The following is a 23,150-nucleotide window of genomic DNA, read 5'->3' on the forward strand; positions in this document are numbered from 1 at the left end:
TAATCCAATATTAATCATCATAAGGATAGTATAAAAAGAAAATGTTGCTATTTGGTGTATTATTAGTGGTGGTTGATTTTTATATTTTCTTTCTTCCCGCATGGATCAATGTCTTTTAACAAAATGAAACGAAACCACATGTGTCCGACTGTCCGGCCAAGAATTTAGGCAACACATTATTTTGGGCAACCTTGCATTACTACTCTCATTGAAAATTCTCACCATTAATATAATAATTATATTGAGCCTAAACATTTGTCATTTTAATTCAATGACGTGGCAACCCATACTTCATTATTGTTGTACCAATTTTTATAATTTGTATTTCTTTTTTCTAAAAATAGGGTTGAGTATTGAAATGATTATTGATTGCTGGTGTAATTTAATAGAGAAATATCATCAAATAATTAATTAGTTTTCAGTGCAACACTATGTTAATACATTCATGGTTATAATATTAAATTTTGGTATGACCTATACACTAATATTCTAACTTTTATTCTTTATTCTTAGATTGAAGTTTATTTGGTTATCCAAATAACCTAACATTATTGTTGGTCATTATATTTGAACTTTTAAAATTTCCAAATTTAATTATATTTGTAGTTTATAGTACTTTCTAATCATATGTACCTCTTTCTGTTGACTTATTATATTATCATACGTTTTTAATATAATTAAATTAATGTAACTCCGTTAAAAGGAAATATCATATTATTTTTCTGTAAGTTATAGAAATATCTTTTAATATAATATCTTAAACAACACTATTAATTTACTATCCCAATTATTGAATAATCCACATTTATGTTCTATTACTTTAAATTCGATTAATCTGATCCAATCATCAACTCAATTGAATTTCACATTAGAGTTGGATCTTGGCCTCCTAATAATGATTATTTTTCAAGTAATAAACTCAAGCTTAATAATTGAGATGTCTATCTAGTTAAGAAATCAACGTATCTTAATTTAATACTGAGTCATTATTATTTCGAGCGTTCCTCTACCCTCTTTCTCAAATCTCAACCCACCAACCCGCACTTCCTTCTCAACTCACTTTCCTTCTTATTTTTTCAAACATGGACTAAAATTAATATATAAGCCTCAAAATAATAATAATAATAGTAATTAATAAAACTTGGATTCTGATTTAGATTTGGATTGGACTCAGCACTAACACTACCACCACCACCTACAACAACATAAGTTGTGTTGCGAAAGCTACTACTCACACTTCCACGTGTCTCCATCATGATCCTCCATTCCCATAATCATCCAACGGTCACCTCGCGTTCTCAACTAACCCATCGGCTTACCCACCTACACTCAATGTCACCAACCCCCCTCTCTCTATATATATAATCCCCCACTTTTTTCCTCTTTTTCTCAGGAAAATTTTCTTAATTTCCTGCAATTTCCATTAAGAAAATTTTCCACTTTATCTCATTTCATTTTTATTTTTTTTGCAATCACAAACCCAAGGTGGTTCTCTTATTTTTGTTGTGATCATCATCGTTATAGTCACATTATATTATACATATACCAACCACTTTTTTTAAATGGAGAATTCGAGCAGCAGAAATAACTCCTTGGGCCTCTGTAATGACAGTCATGACCCACTAAACTGGGTCATGACTGCAGAGGCCCTAAAGGGTAGTCATCTCGACGAGGTAAAGCGGATGATAGAAGCGTACAGGAAGAAGGAGGTGTTCTTGGGTGGCAAGGGACTCACCATATCCCAGGTGGCCGCGGTGGCCATGAACGACGATGGTGGCGTGGCGGTGGCTCTGGCGGAGGAGGCACGTGCCGGGGTGAAGGCAAGCAGTGATTGGGTGAGGGAGAGCATGGACAAAGGCATGGACAGCTATGGTGTCACCACAGGGTTTGGTGCAACCTCACACAGGAGAACCAAGCAAGGTGGTGCCCTTCAAAATGAACTCATAAGGTAACAATTAATTGAATATTAATTACATTGGTTTTAGCTAGAGTTTCCTTTTATTAATTGTCATTAACACTTCTACAGTTGCTAGAATTGACGAATGCATGCTAGCGTACTATATATTTTGGTAAAAATTCAGGTGCAGTCGATTTCACTTTACGTGAAGTTGATAGTTGAGAGTCGTTGAAAATTTAGTCAAATTAGTCAAATCATTCAACGGCTCTCAGTTATCAACTTCACGTGAAGTCGACTGTAACTGAGTTCCGCCCAAAAAAATAAAAAGAAAATTTTGTATTTGTAAATCAATGAGTTTGATGTTTATTTGTGTGATAAGTGAATATTGTGATTGTCGTTACTTGGCGGTAGGTAGGTTATTAGTAACGTGCTATAAGTAATTATTAGGTGATCGACGAGGTCATGTCCTAATTTGAGAAACTTTATTTTATCGGTTTGTAGATTTGACATAGGTGTGAATTCTTTTTGCTTTTTTAATGTTATTGTGAATATTAGTTGAACATGAAAAATATGATGGTGTTTTGGGGGTCGGAATCTATAGGATGTAGGCCACATATAGTGCAAGATGTTATTAATGATGTTAATATTTAATAATGGTAAATAAATTTTATTTGGGCTAGATTTTTGCAGGATAATAACTAATAAGTGGAAGTACATACCATAATTGATATTTAATATATGTATGTTCTATATATTATTTTTTCTATTTAATACTACAAAAATGTTTAAAAAGCAATAAATATCAACATAAATTTGTCCAAAATTTTTTTATTTTATATTTATTAATTAATTCTAAAATAAATACATAATATTAGATGAAATGAGTATATAATTTTAAATGTTATATACATAAAATTATAAATGTTAAGTTAAACAAGATAACTTTTAAATTATTATCTTTTTAGGATTACTCTTAATAATAATAGGTGTTATTTAACTTTCTTTGTGTTTCACATATTAATTTAAATTATTTTAACAAAAATTCACAAATATCTTTTATATTTATTAGTTATATTTGCCATTTAGACATTTTCTGTGTTTCACATATTAATTTAATTTATTTTTAATATGTATTTTATATGTATTTTAATATATATTTTATATTGATGATTGATTTTGATGATTAATTTTAATATAATTAAAATATTTTACTCTCTAAACAATTTAATTTATTTAATTATTTATCTTTGATTTAAAATTGTGTGGACAACGCTAAGCAAGACTTGTCTTGTGGGGTTGAATTTTTTTTATTTAGCTGATATGTGTTTTAAGAGTAAAAATTAAAATTATGAATTCAAAATTTTTAAAAATTATATATATAATTAAACTTTTAATATATTTATTATGTATTTATTAAAATAAAAATTTTAAAAAATACTAATAATAATTTTAAGATGTGTTTATTAGACACATGATAGCTAAATTTTTTTCTTGAAAAGTTAAGGCACAAAATGTTAGGTAAGTAAGATTAGTGTTCATTGGTGGAACAATAATATCCCATACAATAATCACTGTGTGATTTGTGAAGAAAGATGGACAAAATCGTTCTCTTAATTGAATACGTCATTTGTGTGAGACAGAGACACCTTCCATTGGAGGATCTTTTCCTGTTCTAACACTGTACAATGACCCAAGTGCCCCGTTTGTGGGGTCCACTCCAATTTGGATTAATAAAAACAGTGAGAAAAAGAGGCCATCCAACAAAAATTAAACGCTGAACATATTTTGTATTCATAAAAAAGTTTAGCTAATTTGTTTACAGAAACATGTTAATATTATTATTAGTAAAAATTTTAAATTTTTTTAATAAATATATTAAAATTTTAAATTTTTTTATATTTTCAATTATTTTTTTTATTGTGACCAATTTTTTAAAATTCTTTTTATTAAGTAGACAATTTTTTGTTCTTTATTAATTAAATAAATTTTAATTTTTATTTATTTATTTGTTTTCATATAAATAATTAGTATTTAAAAGAATAATTTATTATTCAGATTCATTATTTTTATTTTTAAACAGGCTACATGTATTTTTTACAGAAAATATCTTATAGCGTGTTATTTTATTCATTACATTTAATAACAGGTCAATTTTTAAAGAATATTACACTTTTATACTTTTTTTTTCAAATTTCATTATTAGTATTCGTCCTAATTTTTATATCTATATTTAATCTTATTTCATAAATTTCTAAAATAAATTATGTGATAGTACTTTACTATTTTCCTTCAAAAATTAGAATATTCAAGTAATACAACATGCATATTCACATATAGTTTTATTATTAGATGTGATTATTAACATATAAAATATTTTTAAAATCATGGGATATATATTAAAGATAGAAATATTTTTATGTGATGATGATATATGATTAGATGAATGTTTTTTGCAATAACAGTCTATTAAAATTAATCTCATATAAAATATTTGAAGTTTTTAAAGCATTTTATAAGATCTTAAAACCTTTAATTTAAACCACCCCACCCTCTTCTTAATTCGAGTTTTCAAAAGGTTACTTAATTCTTAGCTTTGTGAGATGTAACGTAAGAAAAGGTCAAGTGGGTCAAGAATCAAGATAAAGAAAACTTGTCTAACTAACAATGGTACAAAATAATAAATAAATTAAAAGGCTTAGTTCTAGGAGGATATCTGACTTCCATTTGTGGCTTTTTTTTTTTTGTATTGTTTTGTTTTTGCGTTGGTGTACGTATTATTCCATTTTTAATTCAATCCAACCTTGATCTTGAAATCTTGATTAAGATAATACTTAGAAAAGTTATATAAACCTTTTGTTTTCTTCGTTGTATTTTTGTTTTTGGATCACGTATATACGTTAATAAATTCAACACGCATAGTTAGAAAAACCAAATTACCTGTATCTCTATGAATAAGTTTTAACCTATATAATATAGTGCTTAATTGAGACACTCATGTAGATTAAAGTGGTATAGAGAGAAAATATAATTTTTCTTATAGTTATTTTTTATTATTTTATTATTATTCAAAATATGGGTCTTACTTTTATTAATCTCTTTTTCATTCTATTAAAAGAAAAATCTATAAATTTACATCTTTATCATATAATTCACCTTTTTCTTTTTACTGAAATGGTTCCCTTTTAACTTTCCCCATAAGTTTATGATGTGATCCCATTAATTTGTAACCGATATTATGGATTTATGGTTATTCCATCTACATGGAAGCCTTGGAACCACTCATGTCACAACTTTACTTGATCCATATTTAATACCCCATCCCTCTCCAACACACAAATCCGTCTCTTTAATTAACTGTCAATATAACAAAGTTCTACATAAATTTGTGTATCAAAATTAGTAATAACAAGTTAACAACAACAAAGTTAAATGAGTATGATTGATTGATTTGTGCACTTATTTTTCAAAACTTAGTTGTTCTTTGTGCAGTACATAATTAATATTTTTGTACTTAATTAATAATATTATAAAATATTTTTTAAAAACTATGTTTGTTTGGTCTTGGTCTCATAGATTATGGCAAAAAATTTAGAACCACTCTACAAAATGATCTTAGAGAAAAATTCTTTATTAGTAAAAAAAAAATTAAGTGATAATTTTTTAATTATCAGTTTTTTATAAGAATCTATATTGACTTATTTAATTTTTTTATATGGTAGAAAAGATTTGTTTTATTAATATTTAAAAAATAAAAAATCAGTCGAATTTATTATTTTTGTCCAACACTTTTAATCATTAATCTAATTTTTTTTATCTAGCAATTCAATAATATATTTTTAGCCTATAATTTTAAATATTGTTAGCTAACTATTAATCAAAATCAATAAATTTAGCTAACCTTATAGTATTTTTTTAATATTTATTATCTAAAAAAATTAATAAATATAATTTTACATTTAATTAGTGATTAGATTTATTGCATAAAAAATAATTAATTTTTATGTTTATTTTTAAAAAATAATTTTTATATAAAATATAATATTAGTATAAAAAAAGTTTACATGAATAGTTTATTGGGTCATTTCTCATTGAACATACTAGTTTGACTTAGTCAACTTGTTCGTAGCTTCCTAGGAATCATTATATTATGCATTTTGTTTAATGAATACAATTTGAACTTACTCAATTTTGTCCAAACAGATTCTTGAATGCCGGAATATTCGGCAACGGCACAGAATCTTGTCACACATTGTCCCACACAGCAACAAGGGCAGCCATGTTGGTTAGGATCAACACATTGCTCCAAGGCTATTCCGGAATCAGATTCGAGATCTTGGAAGCCATAACAAAGTTCCTCAACCACAACATTACACCATGCCTCCCTCTCCGCGGCACCATCACCGCCTCCGGCGACCTCGTCCCGTTGTCCTACGTAGCGGGCCTTCTAATCGGAAGGCCCAACTCCAAGTCAGTTGGGCCTAACGGACAACTCCTCAATGCCAAAGAGGCCTTCGAGCTGGCCGGAATCAACAGTGGTTTCTTTGACTTGCAGCCCAAGGAAGGTCTGGCTCTGGTCAACGGAACTGCAGTTGGTTCTGGCCTAGCTTCCATGGTACTCTTCGAGGCCAACATACTCGCCGTCCTCTCGGAGGTTTTGTCGGCGATTTTCGCGGAAGTTATGCAGGGGAAGCCGGAGTTTACCGATCATCTAACTCACAAATTGAAGCACCACCCTGGTCAGATTGAAGCTGCAGCAATAATGGAACATATCTTAGATGGAAGCTCATATGTTAAAGCTGCAGAGAAGGTTCATGAGATTGATCCTCTTCAGAAGCCGAAACAAGATAGATACGCTCTTCGAACTTCGCCTCAATGGTTAGGACCACAAATTGAGGTGATTCGCCATAGCACGAAGATGATCGAGAGGGAGATCAACTCTGTAAACGACAATCCATTGATCGATGTGTCGAGGAACAAGGCGGTGCACGGGGGGAACTTTCAAGGGACTCCGATTGGTGTGTCGATGGATAACACCAGGCTGGCCATAGCATCCATTGGCAAACTCATGTTTGCTCAATTCTCCGAGTTAGTTAATGACTTTTACAACAACGGTCTGCCTTCGAATTTAACCGCTAGCCGGAATCCGAGCTTGGATTACGGCTTTAAAGGCGCGGAAATCGCCATGGCTTCATACTGCTCTGAGCTGCAATATCTTGCAAACCCTGTGACAAACCATGTTCAGAGTGCTGAGCAACATAACCAAGATGTGAACTCCTTGGGATTGATCTCATCAAGAAAAACAGCAGAGGCAGTTGATGTATTGAAGCTGATGTCATCAACTTACTTGGTAGCGTTGTGCCAAGCCATTGATCTTAGGCATTTAGAGGAGAATCTGAAGAACACGGTGAAGAACACAGTGAGCCAAGTGGCCAAAAGGGTGCTCACAATGGGGGTAAACGGCGAGTTACATCCGTCCAGGTTCTGCGAAAAGGACTTGCTCAAGGTCGTGGATCGCGAGTATGTGTTCGCCTACGCCGATGATGCGTGCAGCGCAAGCTACCCTCTGATGCAGAAGCTGAGACAAGTCTTGGTTGATCATGCTTTACAGAATGGTGAGAAAGAGTGCAATGCAAGCACCTCAATTTTCCAAAAGATTGGAGCTTTTGAGCAAGAGCTGAAGACCCTTTTGCCCAAAGAGATTGAGAGTGCAAGAATTGGAGTTGAGAATGGAAATGCTGCTGTTCCTAACAGAATCAAGGAGTGTAGATCATATCCAATTTACAAGTTTGTGAGAGAAAATTTGGGAACAGATTTACTGACAGGTGAGAAAGTTAGGTCCCCTGGTGAGGAATGTGATAAGGTATTCACTGCTATGTGTCAAGGAAAATTGATTGATCCAATGTTGGAATGTCTAAAGGAGTGGAATGGTTCTCCTCTTCCAATATCCTAGCTCCACTGTTGCTTCTCCTCTTCTTGTCATGTATACTTTCTTTTTTATTTATTATTTTTAATAGTTCATGGACATGTATTTGAATGAAAATGTGATAGCTAACTGTATGTCTCTTTAAGTTTTCATGTATGTGCTCTTTGTCAATGTAATTTTAGACCTCAAACAAGAAACATTGGTGTGAATTGAAGAATCTATGTTTCTCTCATTTATGGTATTTTAATTTTTACCCATGTTCATTAATAATTGGAGATCTTTGTATAGTTTGCAAGGACTTAAAAGGGTACATAGGACAAATGGTTTTATTTCTTCCTTTTTGGACCATTAAATCTTTTCTATATCAGACCAAAGTATTATGCGCCCTCGGCTAGCTACCCTGTTTTCTTTTCTCCTTTCCTTATTTGATTAAACATTCAACTATTCAAGTATAAACATGTACCATGCAGCAAATCTAAAAGCTAGAAATCATAAGTTGAAAGATTCACAACTCTAGCTAGTTTGGTATATATGACATTAACATACATTGGATTATTCTAGTTTTTTTTTTTTTTTTTTTTGCCATAAGTATATTATGGTTATGCTACCACCCTACTAGAGGTAGACATTAGTATCTTTGATTTCATTTGTTTATTACTTTTCTTTATTGTGGGGATAAAAACACAAATATCACATTATCAACCCATGTGTATAATTATTTGTATAACTATCACAAATAGGTATTTTTTGGACTTTGTGTACTTTAAGTAGTTGTACATGAATTAGTTATTCATGTAACATTATTGTAGGGTAAAAATGAGATAAAAAATTTCATAGTTAAATGGTTGAATACAGAGTTTCCATAAAATTGTGTGCCTCATTTAATATATTAAATCAAATAAAACACTATTATTAAGTTTCTTGTCAAAAAGTATTGGCCTTCTAGTTTTTGAAAAACCAAGATAAATTATTCAATAGCTAATAATTAATAAGTATATATTGTCTATGGTAACAATAGTAGTATAGTACAAGTGATAATGATAATAATGACACTGGATTAATATTTATTTATGAAATGATGAGCTAAACAAATAGAAATACTTTTGAAATTTAAGTGGCCATATATACTATTGTGCTATACTATATATTAACTTTAAGATAAATAGATAAGTTAAATATTAGTCACTTTTTTATATAGAGAAAGTCTAGAGCCAGCATATTTTGTAGTTTTTAGTCATTAATTAGTCATTAAAAATATTTTTAATGATGTGAAATTGTATTTAATGATATAAAATCATTCAATTTTCTTTAAATGGTTAAGTGTTGACTAGAATTTAATAAAAATGTTCGTCCCTAACACTTCTCATATTAAGATTAGAATGTACATCAGTAAACATTTAAAAGTACTTATAATAATAAAAAACCTTACTTAAGATAATTTTTACACAAAAATCCCAATAATAATAAAAGACTAAAAGGACTGAGTTTTACTGTAGTATTGTCAATCATAGCTAGTAATTATAAGTAAATTAACTATCTTATATACATTAACAACTACGCATGTACGTACCATATACTTCAAATAGCTAATAGTTACCGTCCATTTATGCTTGATGCAGAAATTTAAATGTGATCATTGTGTGGCACAGAATATGTATGTACACATTTTTTCTAGGAAAAAAATATACATCTTCCAAATAATTGTATCATAAATTTGACCATGAATAGAAATTCTCATTGCTATATACAAAACATATGTGAATACATAATACTACTAGAAACAATGTAAGAGGGTCTTGTTATGATATTGGTCATCTTCAAGAGTAGTAGCATTGCGAAGAATGTTTAGGAAAATGGTCTCATTGCAAGGAATGCGAAGCATATTATTATCGAATCCAAACACGTCCTCAGCATGATCCAGCAATGCCTTAATGAGTGGATTGTTGAGTGTACCTACCTTGATCACAAATCTCTTGCAATCTTCACCTACATACACAACTAGGTGCCCTTTTGGGACATCTTTTGGTACATATGAACATGATGATGATAATGACTCTTCATCATTTTGGAATAAGAAACAATATCCAATCCACATGTGATCAATTTTTTCATGGATTATTGCACATTTGATGAGAAAATTAGCCTTTACCTTTCCCAATTTAGTAAACCCCCTTAGCCAACTTTTGAGAAGTTTAACCTTCATGACCTTCATCATTTAATGAAAAATTTGTGGTGAATTGAAGTAGAAGCAAGAGTGTTGAGGTTTATACATGCAGAGATGTAGGCAAGAGTGTTGAAGTAAAATTAAAATGGACTTATATATATAAAGGATAATATAATGAAGAAAAAAAAATGTCTAGATATTTCTAAGTGCTCAATGCCAAGACCTTCTCAATATTTTAGTATGCAAAAATTGTACTACTATATATGATTTGGCTCAAGTATATTTAATATATTTAATTTAGTACGAGTTGATTTTTTGCATACATGAATTGTACGAAATACCAGCTTCTCTTATTGTGTGTAGATATAAGTGGTTTTTATAAGGAAGTTATATACCCCACACGATGGGAGTGATAGGAAAAAGGCACACAAGAAAGATAATATTGTGCTGGTTGGAACATGCACAAGCTAAGGGAAAAAAAATAATAATAATTACATCAAAACACAGTGTGATTAATCTCTCTGGAGATATGATGAGAAGGGAATGAATAAATATAGGATTTTACTAATATGATATTTGTAGTATCAATTCCGCTAGAAATTCAACTTTTAACACTTAATTTTGTGACAAATAATTCAATGTCATGCACAATTTTATTATTGCATACAATTTCATTCGAAACATTGAAAATTTTATAAGTATATGCTTTTTATTATTACATATTCATGTATCACTCTAGTAGAATATGTTAGTTGAATGCATGTAAAATAATTATTACTAGCTAAGAACTCTTCGTTCTAAAGATTTCAAAATAATACATACAATTATTTCTGTGATCATTATTAGTAGTTCTAATAATAACATAGATAATAATAATAATGTTATAACTAATTAGGTGATATGCCACATTAGCATTGATCACATATTTGTTTATATGCATACATTCAAACACATGCATGCACAAAATTATGTATCGAATTCAATGCATATAGATCCTTTTAGGTGGATATGCAAATCCAGATAAAAACAGCAGCCAATAGATTTTTGTTCCCTAATTGGCACAAAACAAGAGATCCTCATCATGACACACACACTATTTTTTAAGAGCCAACAGATCTGCTAAAAATATTGATGGATTTTATCCCAATCATTTTAGCTATCTGCCAATAATTCAACACTTGAAGTACAAAAGTATATATGGTTAGAGGTTGGCAAGTTATTACTTCACATGGTGTATATATAAATATACAAAGATATTATTTATACGTTAAAATCAATTACTAAAATTAACTATTAATATATTTATGTATAAATATATGTGTGGTTTAATTTATTTTTAATGTATATTTATATTCGAATATGTATTTTATATTAATAATTAATTTTAATAACTAATTTTAATATACACATAACATAACTCACAAATATAATAAATAACTTTCAAATACAGTTTTTTTCAATTCTCTAATTCTTCTTCTTTGTATACGTCTACATTTTAGATTAGAGTTTAATTTTAATGCACTGAGAGTATAAAATATTTTATACAGTCATGCAATCACATCTGTTCTTTTAAATAACTATTCACGCTGTTAATGTAAAAGATAGTTATTTTTTACTGATGTGACATTACAAAATTGGATACACATATAAAACAATTTTACACTAACAGTGTATCAAAATTAAATTCTTTATATTATCATTTAAGAACATAAAAAAATACATTATGAATTTTATATTTATTAAAAATAAAATTTTTAGAGTTTATAAATATGTGTTTAATTAATATGTGTCTTAAGTAAGGTACATGTTAAATTTATCATTAGTAAAAAAAATTAAATATTTTATTTAATAAATATAAAATAAATACATTAAAAACTTAAAAAAATTTTATATTTTTAATAAAAAAATTAATTTATAAATTTAACATATACCTTTAAAATATAAGATAAATCGGTCTTATAAATATAAAATATCTTTTACCTCATAAACTAATTTTTAGATCTAAATTATAGCCATCTAATTTCAATCCTAATATCTTCAACCATTTATTCAGTAAACCCCATTTAAATTAAATTTATATTTATGTCTCATTTGTTGATAAATTAAAATGAGCCTCAATGATTCTTGAATTCTATAATTGAGATTTGCATCGGTCACAATCTGATAGTAATCTTAATATTGTCAGAGTTAAACAGAAGTGTCATAATGTTGTAATTGAAATTTATTATTAACCTGTACTTCATATGTCAGTCACGTACCTACGTGTGTCTAAAACTAAAGTATATTGAAATTGTTTTATTATGATTGATTTGAGTGGATTTGTTAAGATTGTGTTGGATTGAAGTCTCATTTTGGGTTGCATTGAGATTGAATTCTTGTCTAAGGAATCCTCTTTCTTTTTCTTAACAATGCTATTTCATTTTCATATATAATAACATTAGATAATACTTTGATTTCATTTTATTTTTATCAATAAATCGGATGCATGTATTATAATTTATAAATCATCATAAACGAGAACTTTTTAAGTGAAGATTACTTGTCACAAGAAATATAAACACCTATTAATATATTAATGATTCTCATTGCACCAAATTAAATATTAAATGGATAGCTACACTTATTTTACTAATTTTCTTTTAAAGTCTCTTTATTGAATAAAATTATGACATTTATTTGTATAATTTTTTTACCGTTAGAAATTTAAGTAGTATTTCGATGGTAAAATTACAATCTATATTTCTCACTTTTTCTTATTTTTTAATTCTTCATCATCCTAATTACTGTTGAGATGAGAAGGTAACAATGCACTGATTACCATTTCGTCATTCGCATTTTTGCTGTTCACCGTCTGTGATTGTTCAGAGTTTTCTGTTTATATTTTTCGGCGTTTACCGTTCGTATTCATTCGTTGTTCATTGTTCGAGTTTATATTCGCGTTCATATAGAAGCCACGTTGTTTTGCTTCTAACTCTGTTGCGACCAACCCACGCACTCCACTTAGCCGTCGAACTGGTCTCTTTCGTCACCGCCGTGAGTTTTCTAAACCCACCACCAAACAATACACGCACACACTATTAGAAAAGTACTTATTACATATAAATATTTCCGACAAATTTTATCCCGTAGAAATATAGACAAATTTTGCTAGGGAACTTTCGTCGAAAACAAAGAAAAATGAATTAACATGAATTACAAATGGAAAAGAGAATTTGTCGATAATTCTGTCGAAAAAATTAGTATTTTTTTATAGAAAATAATTACCGACAGAAAATTCGTCTGTATTTAAATGCGCAAAATGCTGCATTTTATCAAATTATTATAGACAAAAAATCTCTCTGTAATTTAAAATATTCCATCGAAAGATATTGACATAAACCTAACTTAATCCCACTATTTTGAGTTCCATTCGCACTCCACACAAATAAAACACGAGCTTTTTCTTCTCTCCGTCGCACGAGCTGCTTCTTCTCTCCGTGACACGAGCTTCTTCCACCGCTACTACTGCTGCCGCCACTGCTGCATCACACGATATCTCTCTATCATCCCATGCATCGCACAAGCTTCCTTTGCCGCCACTCTCGTCGTGTCTTCTCCCTTTGTTGTCATCGTCGTAGAGCTCTCTCCGCCATTGCTTTCATCGCATCTGCTCCCTTCGTGAATTTCAAGTATACTCTGATTTTGTGATTCTGTTGCTTAGTTAGAGCTCAGTTTTTCTGTGCCAATTTTATGTTTATCAATTTTTTTTCGTAGTTTCTATCTTCTTATTGTTGTTGATGCTGATTGAGCGTGTTGTAGTTGTAGTGATGAAAGAGGTTCATCTTCACATGCTAGTATCTCGAAACAAATGGTAATTTTTTCCTTTCTATTTTCTATTTTCTATTTAAATGTTTCTAATTTCTAGTTTAGGGATTCGATCATCTATATCGAGCTATTACGCGTATAATTCTTGCTGTAGTTCTTAGTTTTTTAGTTGCTACTCTAAATTCTTAGCTCAGCTTATCGATACTTGGAATTTATTGCAATTCCTTAGTATATAAATTTGTGAATTTTAGTTGTATATAAATTTACTTATATTTAGTTAATTGTACTTTTAATTCATCCCATGCAGAGATTTCATTACTCCTTACAAATGCTAAGGTACAACAAAATATGTATATCGAGAGTGTTTGGATCACTGGCATGTGGTTAAAGTATGGATGCTGTCTATATTTTAGTTTGAACGGTTTGTATACTATTGCAATATCAATCTATATACTGTTGGCATAGGGTAACAACTATATGGTTTATAAGTGATCAATATAATTACTAGTTAATGATTGCCAACTTATATGTGACAATTTATATGTGACAATGAGTAGATGTCACTTTTGTTGATATTCAGATTTTTTTTCTACCTATTGTTATTAAGCTAGAGCAATTTTAATCTATGATGTAGTTTGAATTACTCTATTAAGAATGCATGTGTATAGTGTAACAGAAGATCATTGAATGTAATCAATCAGAATCTAGTATAAGGTCGCCTTATCCTTGTGTTGTTAACAAAATGCCTTTGTCATTATCAACTAATCTTATTTTACTTTACTTTTTGTTTTGGATAGAAATATTAATTTTATAGGACTTCTACGGTAATTATGTTAATATCTTAAATGCCTTCAATTAGGTGAATATATTTGTGTTTAGATTTTATATTGACGTTGTGTCAAATGTTAAATTTTTATTTTTAGGTGATTTTGATGCTTTTATGTTACCTTGCTTTTAATTGAACTTATTTGTTTCACACGATTCTTTATTTATTTATTTTCTCTATTTCTTTGAATTTGAATGTTTGAAAATTTAGTAACAGAAAGAGGGAAGATGGAGAAGATGAGCATGAACCAAAAGCAGGACAATGATGTATACGCGCGTTATTTCATAAGAAATTTCATGTTTGATATCTTATTTTTATATTCTATGAAGTTTTTATACTTTGAAAAGTCCCTTTTTTTTACCCCAAATTCTGTAGGATCGGTTCCTTGACAAAGGCCACTTGGTATATCTTTTATAAATGCCATTTATAGATTTGAAGTTTGGTGCTTTAAATTTTCTTTTCATTGTTATCTCCACACAATTTTGATAATTTGATTATAAAATTAATCTCTTTTTTTATGATAAAGGTACATGCCTATGCCTCTCATTTTGGAGCCTTCTGCTTCTGAGTTCGTCAAGCTTCAAAAACTCCAACACTCAGATTTTGGTAATATAAACTATTATGCTAAGACTAAGTTTGTTGATCATAGTGTACGTGTAATTTTATTTATTCTTTTTTTTAGCAAGAATTTTTTAGGTAATTTTGGATAGGCCTAAAAATAAGAATGCCATAGACACCAAATTAATGAGAGCGTTAAAGCATGCATTAGAATTGATTAATCAAGATTCTTCCATTAATGTTGTCATCATCACCAGTTCAGTTCCTAGTGTCTATTGTGCTAGTTTAAGAGTACATTAGTTCTCATCAACTTTCATTTGTGGCCTGTGAGTATAATTTATTTTAATTCTCAACGTTTTAAAATAAGTATTTTGTTATTCAAGGTTGTATTATTCTAATAATTGTTGATTGTTGTGATATATTTTAATGCTCAATGTTATTGATTGCTTGTCTTATGATGCCTCATATTATATCTGTTAAAAGTTAAAATGAAATTAGACAGAAATTTATGTGAGTATTGTGAGTATAATTATGTTTTTTCACTCTATGCCTTCTACTTGGCTTCCTTTAATTGAGAATTACTAAGTCATATCCTAAAATTAGACAGAAAGATCTTGAAACAGTAAATTGCATTTCCAAAACTTGCAGGGTTTGGTTATAATTAATTCTTAGATAGTTTATCTCTTTTCATTTTGTCTTTTTATATAAGCAAACAAGCTGATGATGCTATATTTCAGGGAGTGGAACCTATAGCTACATATGGTAACCTGGGGGTACCTTTGGAGTGGCGTGGAGCACTGGAGTGGGTGTTCTCCACTTGGGCAAGGATGCACACTCTCAACACTGGTGAAGCTGGCAATTTTTTGAAAGGTGCAGTGCCATTGTTACAACAGATCGGATAGTTATAGTAAACAAGGTCATTATCCTGCACATCACATATTTTTGTTGCTGCTGTTTATTGATCGAATCAAAACATTTGGTTGTATGGTGCTCAATATTTTCTATTTTCCTTGAGGTCTTAAAGCCTGCATCAATTTGTTGAAATTACTATAATGTAATAACATGCTTCATATTATTGTCTTGTATTTTATACTGTGATCACATGTAATATGTAAAATCTGGATCTCTTTTTCAGGGTTATTTATGGGAAATCAAAACTAGTGAAGGTGGATATGGTCTACATGAGCTACTGAAATATCAAAAAAGTGTTCTCAGTTGTATGTTTCCCTTCAAACTCTTTTTTTTTCTTGTAGCGTACACTTTCTAGCACAACTCCTGAGGGAATTTCATGTTTTAGAGAAAGTTAAAGTGGATACATATTTTTTTCATAGTCTATTTAGAATAAGATGCTTGGGTATCTGTTCATTTGTTTGCTAATCTAAACTTACAGGCTCCTCAAATACTAATTGATATATGTAAGTATTATTTCAAAGAAATTTTCTATACTATATTTGTGGCCTTCATATTTGGTTGACCCTGTCTAATTGTTTTTCAATCTTCAAGTAATGCTTGGGTCTAAAAATCATGTACACTCTGATTCCTTTGATATCCCCTATATCAGTAGAAATCTCGCTCTTAAATTTTAACTTATGTATTTTTGTTGTCTTTTAACATTTGATATATGTTCCAGTTTCTAAATACAGTTGTGGATTTGCTAACTCATGCTTTTAAATTGAACAAAAATTTCTTGAGCACAACTTTTTCTTAGAGAAGTTATCTCATGTGGCTCTAGTATATGTTATCAATGAAGAGAGTGAGTCGTCGTTCTTCACTCGCTTCTTTAAATGGGATTCTAAAATATCTGCAGTAAGTTCCTCAATGCAATTACCTAATATGACTTCAAACGGTTTTTAAATTCTGATTATTGTCCTTTTCTTTTCTTACCTTGTAGATGTTGAAAAATTCATTTCAGAGGAAACTTACAATAGTGAAAAATGGGGGTGCTCCACTTTTGGATGTAAGGTTTGAAATTCCATCAGGATTTATCACAAGAAAGTGGTTTTCTTTGACAATTTTATGAGGTACTGTGGTTTGGTTGCTAATGAACCCATTTTTTTTATATTGGGTTGGGTCATTTTGATGTGAATAATGATGATGATGACGATGACCATAATGCATTATCAGAAAATGGCATCTTGATCAACAAGAAGAATTTGTATGATTCCGACACTCTTTTATGATGTATTCTTTATTCAAATTAGCATACTTTGTCAATTAATCATGAGTCCTTTTATTCTTGAATGCTAATTAGATATGATGTAATGAATATTATGTTTGTCTATGTAATTTTTGGCTTTCTTTTTTTTTAATCCATAGTGTGTTTGATGGAGTAAATTTAGAAAACAAATCTAAATTACTCATTTTGCAATGGAAAAATCTAAAAAAAATTATGTTTTACCTTAGTGACAGATTTATAGACAGAAAATTCGTATGTATTAAGAGTTGTGAATGCTTTTTTAGGCTTTAATTACTGACAGAAAATTTGACGAAAAGTTTGACTTTAGTTACCAACGGAGAATCTGTCAAAAAATCTGACGTTTTAAGCAAAATGGAGGGGATGATTACCGAAAAAAATCTGTCCGTAATAGAGACAAATTTGTTGGTAAATTATCAACGAAAAATCTGTCAGAAAATATGACATTTTTAGCGAAATAGAGAGGACGATTACCGAGAAAAAATCTGTCGATAAATTACCGACAGAAAAAAATCTATCAGTAAATAATTTTTTATGAGACTTTTACAGAGGAACAAAATCCTCAGTAATTTCGTCGGTAACAAAAAAATCATCTGTAATAAAGACCAAATCTATCTATAAATTTGTCTATAATAAACAATTTTTTAATTGTGACATAATACCAATACTCTACTTTAAACTCTATACTTTTTGATTTCTACTATAATAATTAACTATTTGATTTGGTAGTGATTTTGATTTTTTCATAGATTGAATTAAAGTATATAATGATTATGTTCTCTTTTCTATCACATTAAAATTAAGTTTTAAATTCTCTTATTTCGTTTTAATTTTACCACATTCAATATGTTTAATGAAATGCGCTTCAACCAAATTTTCGATTGGTTTTATAATTTTTAACTTTTAGAAACTTTGTAAGTTAATTACATATGAAATTAGAATAATTAGATCTTAGTAATTAAAAAATTTTAGCCGCACAAATAATATATATTTATAGAAAATATATTAGCATGATTCTACTTGCATTAGTTTTGATTTCATTTTGTGACATGGGTAATTTACTAATTTTTTATTATTTATCCTTAATAATATTCTCTTCACAATAATTTTTGCATTAAATAGCAACTTTTGATGATTAAACTTTTCGTATTAAATAGCATCAATAGAAATACTTATGTCAAAAAAATAAAAATCAGGAGACATCAATATAAGTCATATTAGTGTTTTTTTTTTATATTTTGAGAGTAATATAAATCAAATTAGTGTTGATATTTTTTTTTTTTTTTTGGGTCGCGGTGTTGATAGTTTTAAGAGAGATTTTCTTCTTTTTTTTTTTGGGTCTGAGTTTTATTGGATTGGCTTTTTAAGTGTTCTTATAAGGGCTTTTTTTTAAAGTGTTCTTATAAGGGCTTATTTCACAACAATCAATCTAAATTTGAGTCCACATCTTTTTCAGGTCTAGAAAACAAAAGCAACATCTGCTTTTGGTACATTGTGACTCAAACCCAAGGTATGGGAAATAGAGGAAGACAAACCCAGAATCAGTTAACAAAAAATAAAACCCACAACATTCTATTTACCAAAAAAAAAAAAAAACCACAACATTCTTACATACTTAGCAACTCGATCAATTTGGTTTGGTCTGATAGTTATTAGTTAATTAGTCCGCTTGAATAAGTATTAGAAGTTCGAATTCTATCTTAAGCATATAATATTGGCCAATAATAAATTCTTAAATGGAATTCCAATCAAAATTAAACTCATAAAATAATTATATATTTAATCAATTCAACACATAGTTAAAATTTGGATAAAAATACATGTTTGAAGAACACTAAATATATTTTAAAATTACATAATCATTTCACAAGTTTTATAATACAATTTGAATGAAAATAATATAATAAATTAATTATTTAAAGTTTAACTCAAATGTGATATTCTACATTCAAATAAAATATGTAAAAAAATCTTATATTAAATATGCATACAATTAGACTTATTATTCAATGATATATAAGAAATAATCATTTATACTTCCAATTGTCAATCTATAAAACGTTATTTATATTAGATATTGATTATTATTAAGTGATATCTTTCAAAAAAAATTAACAGTGAACTAAATGTAATTTTGGGATGCATAATGCTGTAGGTCAGTTGGACCTCCTAATAGCCATGAATTGGGTAGGGTGGGATTTAAATTTTAAACTATATTCCAATTGTATTTGCCTATTTAAACTCTCCAATTTAAATTTTATCCGTATTATAAATCTCTTAATTCAACTTTATTCGATCTTACTTGTAAAAAAAATTATTTTTATTTAAATACAACCTTTAATCCCTTTACATTTGATAACAAAAAGCTTATTTATATATGATTAGCAAATTAAATTACTAATTTAATCATATTAAGTATTGGACAAATAATTTACATAAATTAAATGCATGGAAAATTTACATATATCATCCAAATTAAATGATGATACGTGAATCTTCCAAAAAGTATTATTATATAAATCGAATCAGCATAATTAAAATCATAAAATCTAGTAATAACTCGAATTAGATAGAATAGATTTATTAGAAAAAGTTGAGATACACGTAAATCGAATTTGTGCATTTCAATTTTAGCATGCACCAAGTAAATTGATACAAATAGTATATATTTACTATACAATGCACCCGATTTTTAAAGCTCCTAGTAATTCGAATTAGACTAGTTCGAATTAACCCATGGTTTGGTGTCAATACTAATTTAGATTAGGTGGTTTCGATTTATACAACGGTAAATTTATCCAACCTGTTTTGATTTATACACAAATGAGTGATCAATGTAAATCTACTTGACCTGTTTCGATTTACATGCACCTTGTCTATATATATAATTCAAATTTACTTCATTCGAATTATATTTTACCACCCATACCCCACAAAATCCAGAGAAAGCGACGCAACCTATCAACATAGAAGACGATCTAAATCGAATCCACCGCTTGGATAGAGTCACACATATCGCTGGTAGCATGCATGAGGAGGTTAGTAAAATAAAATATTTATTTAAATTTCATTTTATTTTCTATAAGAAATAAACTATTTGATGGTTTTGTTTAAATCGGTTAGATCTTGTTTGTTAACATGATTAGAATGTGTAAACTTCAAGTAGTAGTTAGAGATTTGATTTAGGGATCGCAATGTGTTAAAAGCCATTTATTGATATTAAACTGTTTAGAACATGAATATTGTAATTGATAAAATCTGTAAATCTTGAACAGGGTTAACAGTATTGATAAAAGGATGGTAGTGTGTTAGAGTATATAAATAAAAAATGCATGTTGGATAAGGGATTCTAAGAGTTTAATAGATATATGGTTAAAGTTAATCTACAATAAAAATTATTTGTTTTAGATAATTTATTTTTTGTAGAGTTTTGTGATTGTAAGAGTGTTTTTTAATGTGATGCAGCCCATCGCTGCATCTCGAGTATGAGGAGGCAGCATGGTATGCTGTTAGACGATAGGATCATGCCGTACGTCCAGATGGCTGACCTGGCCCATCCCACCAGACTCAATGATCACCGGTTTAAGTTAGATGAGTCGTTAGTCAGTGCATTTATGGAGAGATGGCGTCTAGAGACTCATACCTTTCATCCCTTTTGATTTAGTAGTTTGCTGTATTTTTCTTCAGTTAATTTAAGCTCGTTGTTTGGACGTAAGTTTGGTGCTCGTAATGTATGGTATTTAAGTTTGGTACTCGTGGTGTATGGTATTTAAGTTTGGTACTCGGACTATATGTTATTTTAATTTATGACTGGTGTTATATGCTATTTAAGTTGACCCTCGTGTTGTCTGTTACTTTAGTTTGGTACTCGCTTTATATGTTATTTAGATTTAGGAACCGTGTTATTTAAGGAGGATGTTGTACGTCTTGATGCTCAACACGGCCTCTTCTTTATCCTGAACTGCTGATCAACTTAGAACTTAGCTAGTCCTCCTATATCTTGTGTGTCTCTGGTCCCAAATCCGACAGGCATGACAGGGTCCCCTTGCTGTCTCGTGGCATCCAAGTTCAAAGTTGAAAAGTGCGGTGGGAGTATCCTCTCATCCTTTTCATTGCTATCATCGGCAATTGTGGCGGGTTTCACATCATCATCGTCTTCTTCCGGAAATACATCTTCCACACCATCCGGAGCTCCACCTTGCCGGAATTATGGGACCACATCATCAATGCCGGCCATCACAAATGCAGCATCAACTACGGGCACAGCATCAACCCATTCTCTATCACGAGTGCAGTTTAGATCAACAGCGAAGGACGGGGAGGCCACCAAAACTGCCTCAGGCTCAATCACGAGCAGAGATTAAGAGGCACCAACAGGCCTCGAACTCGAGCTGACGGCCGTGGCCGAAGACAGAGGATTCCGGTTAGAATCTCATGAACTAGAGACCACATCCACAAGTTTGGCCAACAACTCAGGGGTCCTCACCTCCGAAAATTGCCGACGACAGTGGAATAGAACTTCCAAATCTTCATCGCTGCCTATGATGAACGAATCATACTTTACATCATCCCGTAAAACGAATATCAGAATTCTGTAAAATAACTTCTCCATCTGTTTCAGACCTTGCAGCCCTAGTTTTTGGATTATAGTATCCTTAAACTCGGTGAAACTCGTCGTAGATCTCATGAAAACACTAAGTGAATCCTTATCCCTAAACTTAACTCTGAAACGCGTTTTTTTCTTAATCGACCCTCTATAGTGCACCAAAACCAAGAAGCTCTGATCACTAGCCATTGTGGGGCTCACTATGATGGAGAATTCACATTTCACATCTATTTATACACTTTTGCTCCCTACTAAATCAATTAGTCAACTTCCATTTACATATGTTGCTGAAACTATAGTAAATCTGCCTATCTTAATTCGATTTATGCATGTTGATCTCCAACAAGGTAAATCAAATTAAACTTCTTCGATTTACTTGGAATCGTTCCAACTATGCATAAATATGATCACCCTGATTCGATTTACATAAGAATGCTTAATTTGAAATTGCTTAATTCGATTTATGTGTATTTACTATTTAAACCTACCCTAGTAAATCTATGCAGCCTAATTCGATTTACTACTACAAATCATAATTCGAATTACTCTGATTCGATTTACGTAAAAACTGCCTTTGGGAGATTCACGTACCATTTTTTGCTTTGAGTGATATAGGTAATATTTTCATACCTTTGGTTTGTCTAAGTAGTTTGACCTTAAATTTGTAAAAAAAAAAAAACAAAAATTTACATTCAAATCTTAGCTTATTCATTGTACATTTATATTTTTATATATATTTACATTATATATTAAAGATTAAGAGTTTTTTTTGTCATGAATCAAGGTCTATTAACAGATCCGACCTGAAAGATATGGGTTAAACATGTAGAATTTTCATATCATTTGAATCCGACCTGAAAGATATGGGTTAAACATGTAGAATTTTCATATCATTTGAATTTGATTTTATCCACTGTAAATTAATTAATTGAGTTACCAACCCACTCCGATCACATTAGATCGAGTTGGATACCTATATATATGAGTTGAGCTGCTTGCACAAACCTAACATATATTTCTTATAGAAAGTGGATAACACAAAATTACAAAAAAAAGGTGCTCTCTCTTCCGCAAAGAAAAAGAATGAAACCACAAAGCCTCATGAGGGCCGCCGCTTCTAGCTGGGCCGCAATGACCCTTTCCTCTGTTCTCGCTCCCTTTATCTCTTTCTCTCATCT

The 23,150-nt window shown here is 30.0% G+C and overlaps 1 protein-coding gene across 1 annotated transcript; it reads left to right on the forward strand.

Annotated features, from left to right (window-relative positions):
• Positions 1-1,351: 1,351 nt before the first annotated feature.
• Positions 1,352-8,052, forward strand: LOC112712613 (phenylalanine ammonia-lyase 2). Its single transcript, XM_025765547.3, has 2 exons — positions 1,352-1,948; positions 6,098-8,052. The coding sequence occupies exons 1-2, from the start codon at positions 1,563-1,565 to the stop codon at positions 7,845-7,847; spliced, it is 2,136 nt and encodes a 711-aa protein (XP_025621332.1). The 5' UTR covers positions 1,352-1,562; the 3' UTR covers positions 7,848-8,052.
• The last annotated feature ends 15,098 nt before the right edge of the window (positions 8,053-23,150 follow it).

This window comes from Arachis hypogaea, chromosome 9 (genome assembly GCF_003086295.3).
Source record: "Arachis hypogaea cultivar Tifrunner chromosome 9, arahy.Tifrunner.gnm2.J5K5, whole genome shotgun sequence".
NCBI classification, from domain to species: Eukaryota; Viridiplantae; Streptophyta; class Magnoliopsida; order Fabales; family Fabaceae; genus Arachis; species Arachis hypogaea.

What these genes read in the sequence shown, in the direction of transcription:
- LOC112712613 (XM_025765547.3), top strand. Translation starts at nt 1,563, where the DNA reads ATGGAGAATTCGAGCAGCAGAAATAACTCCTTGGGCCTCTGTAATGAC. An exon ending in CTTCAAAATGAACTCATAAG is followed by an intron (nt 1,949 to 6,097) that starts GTAACAATTAAT and finishes TTGTCCAAACAG; the next exon opens with ATTCTTGAATGCCGGAATAT.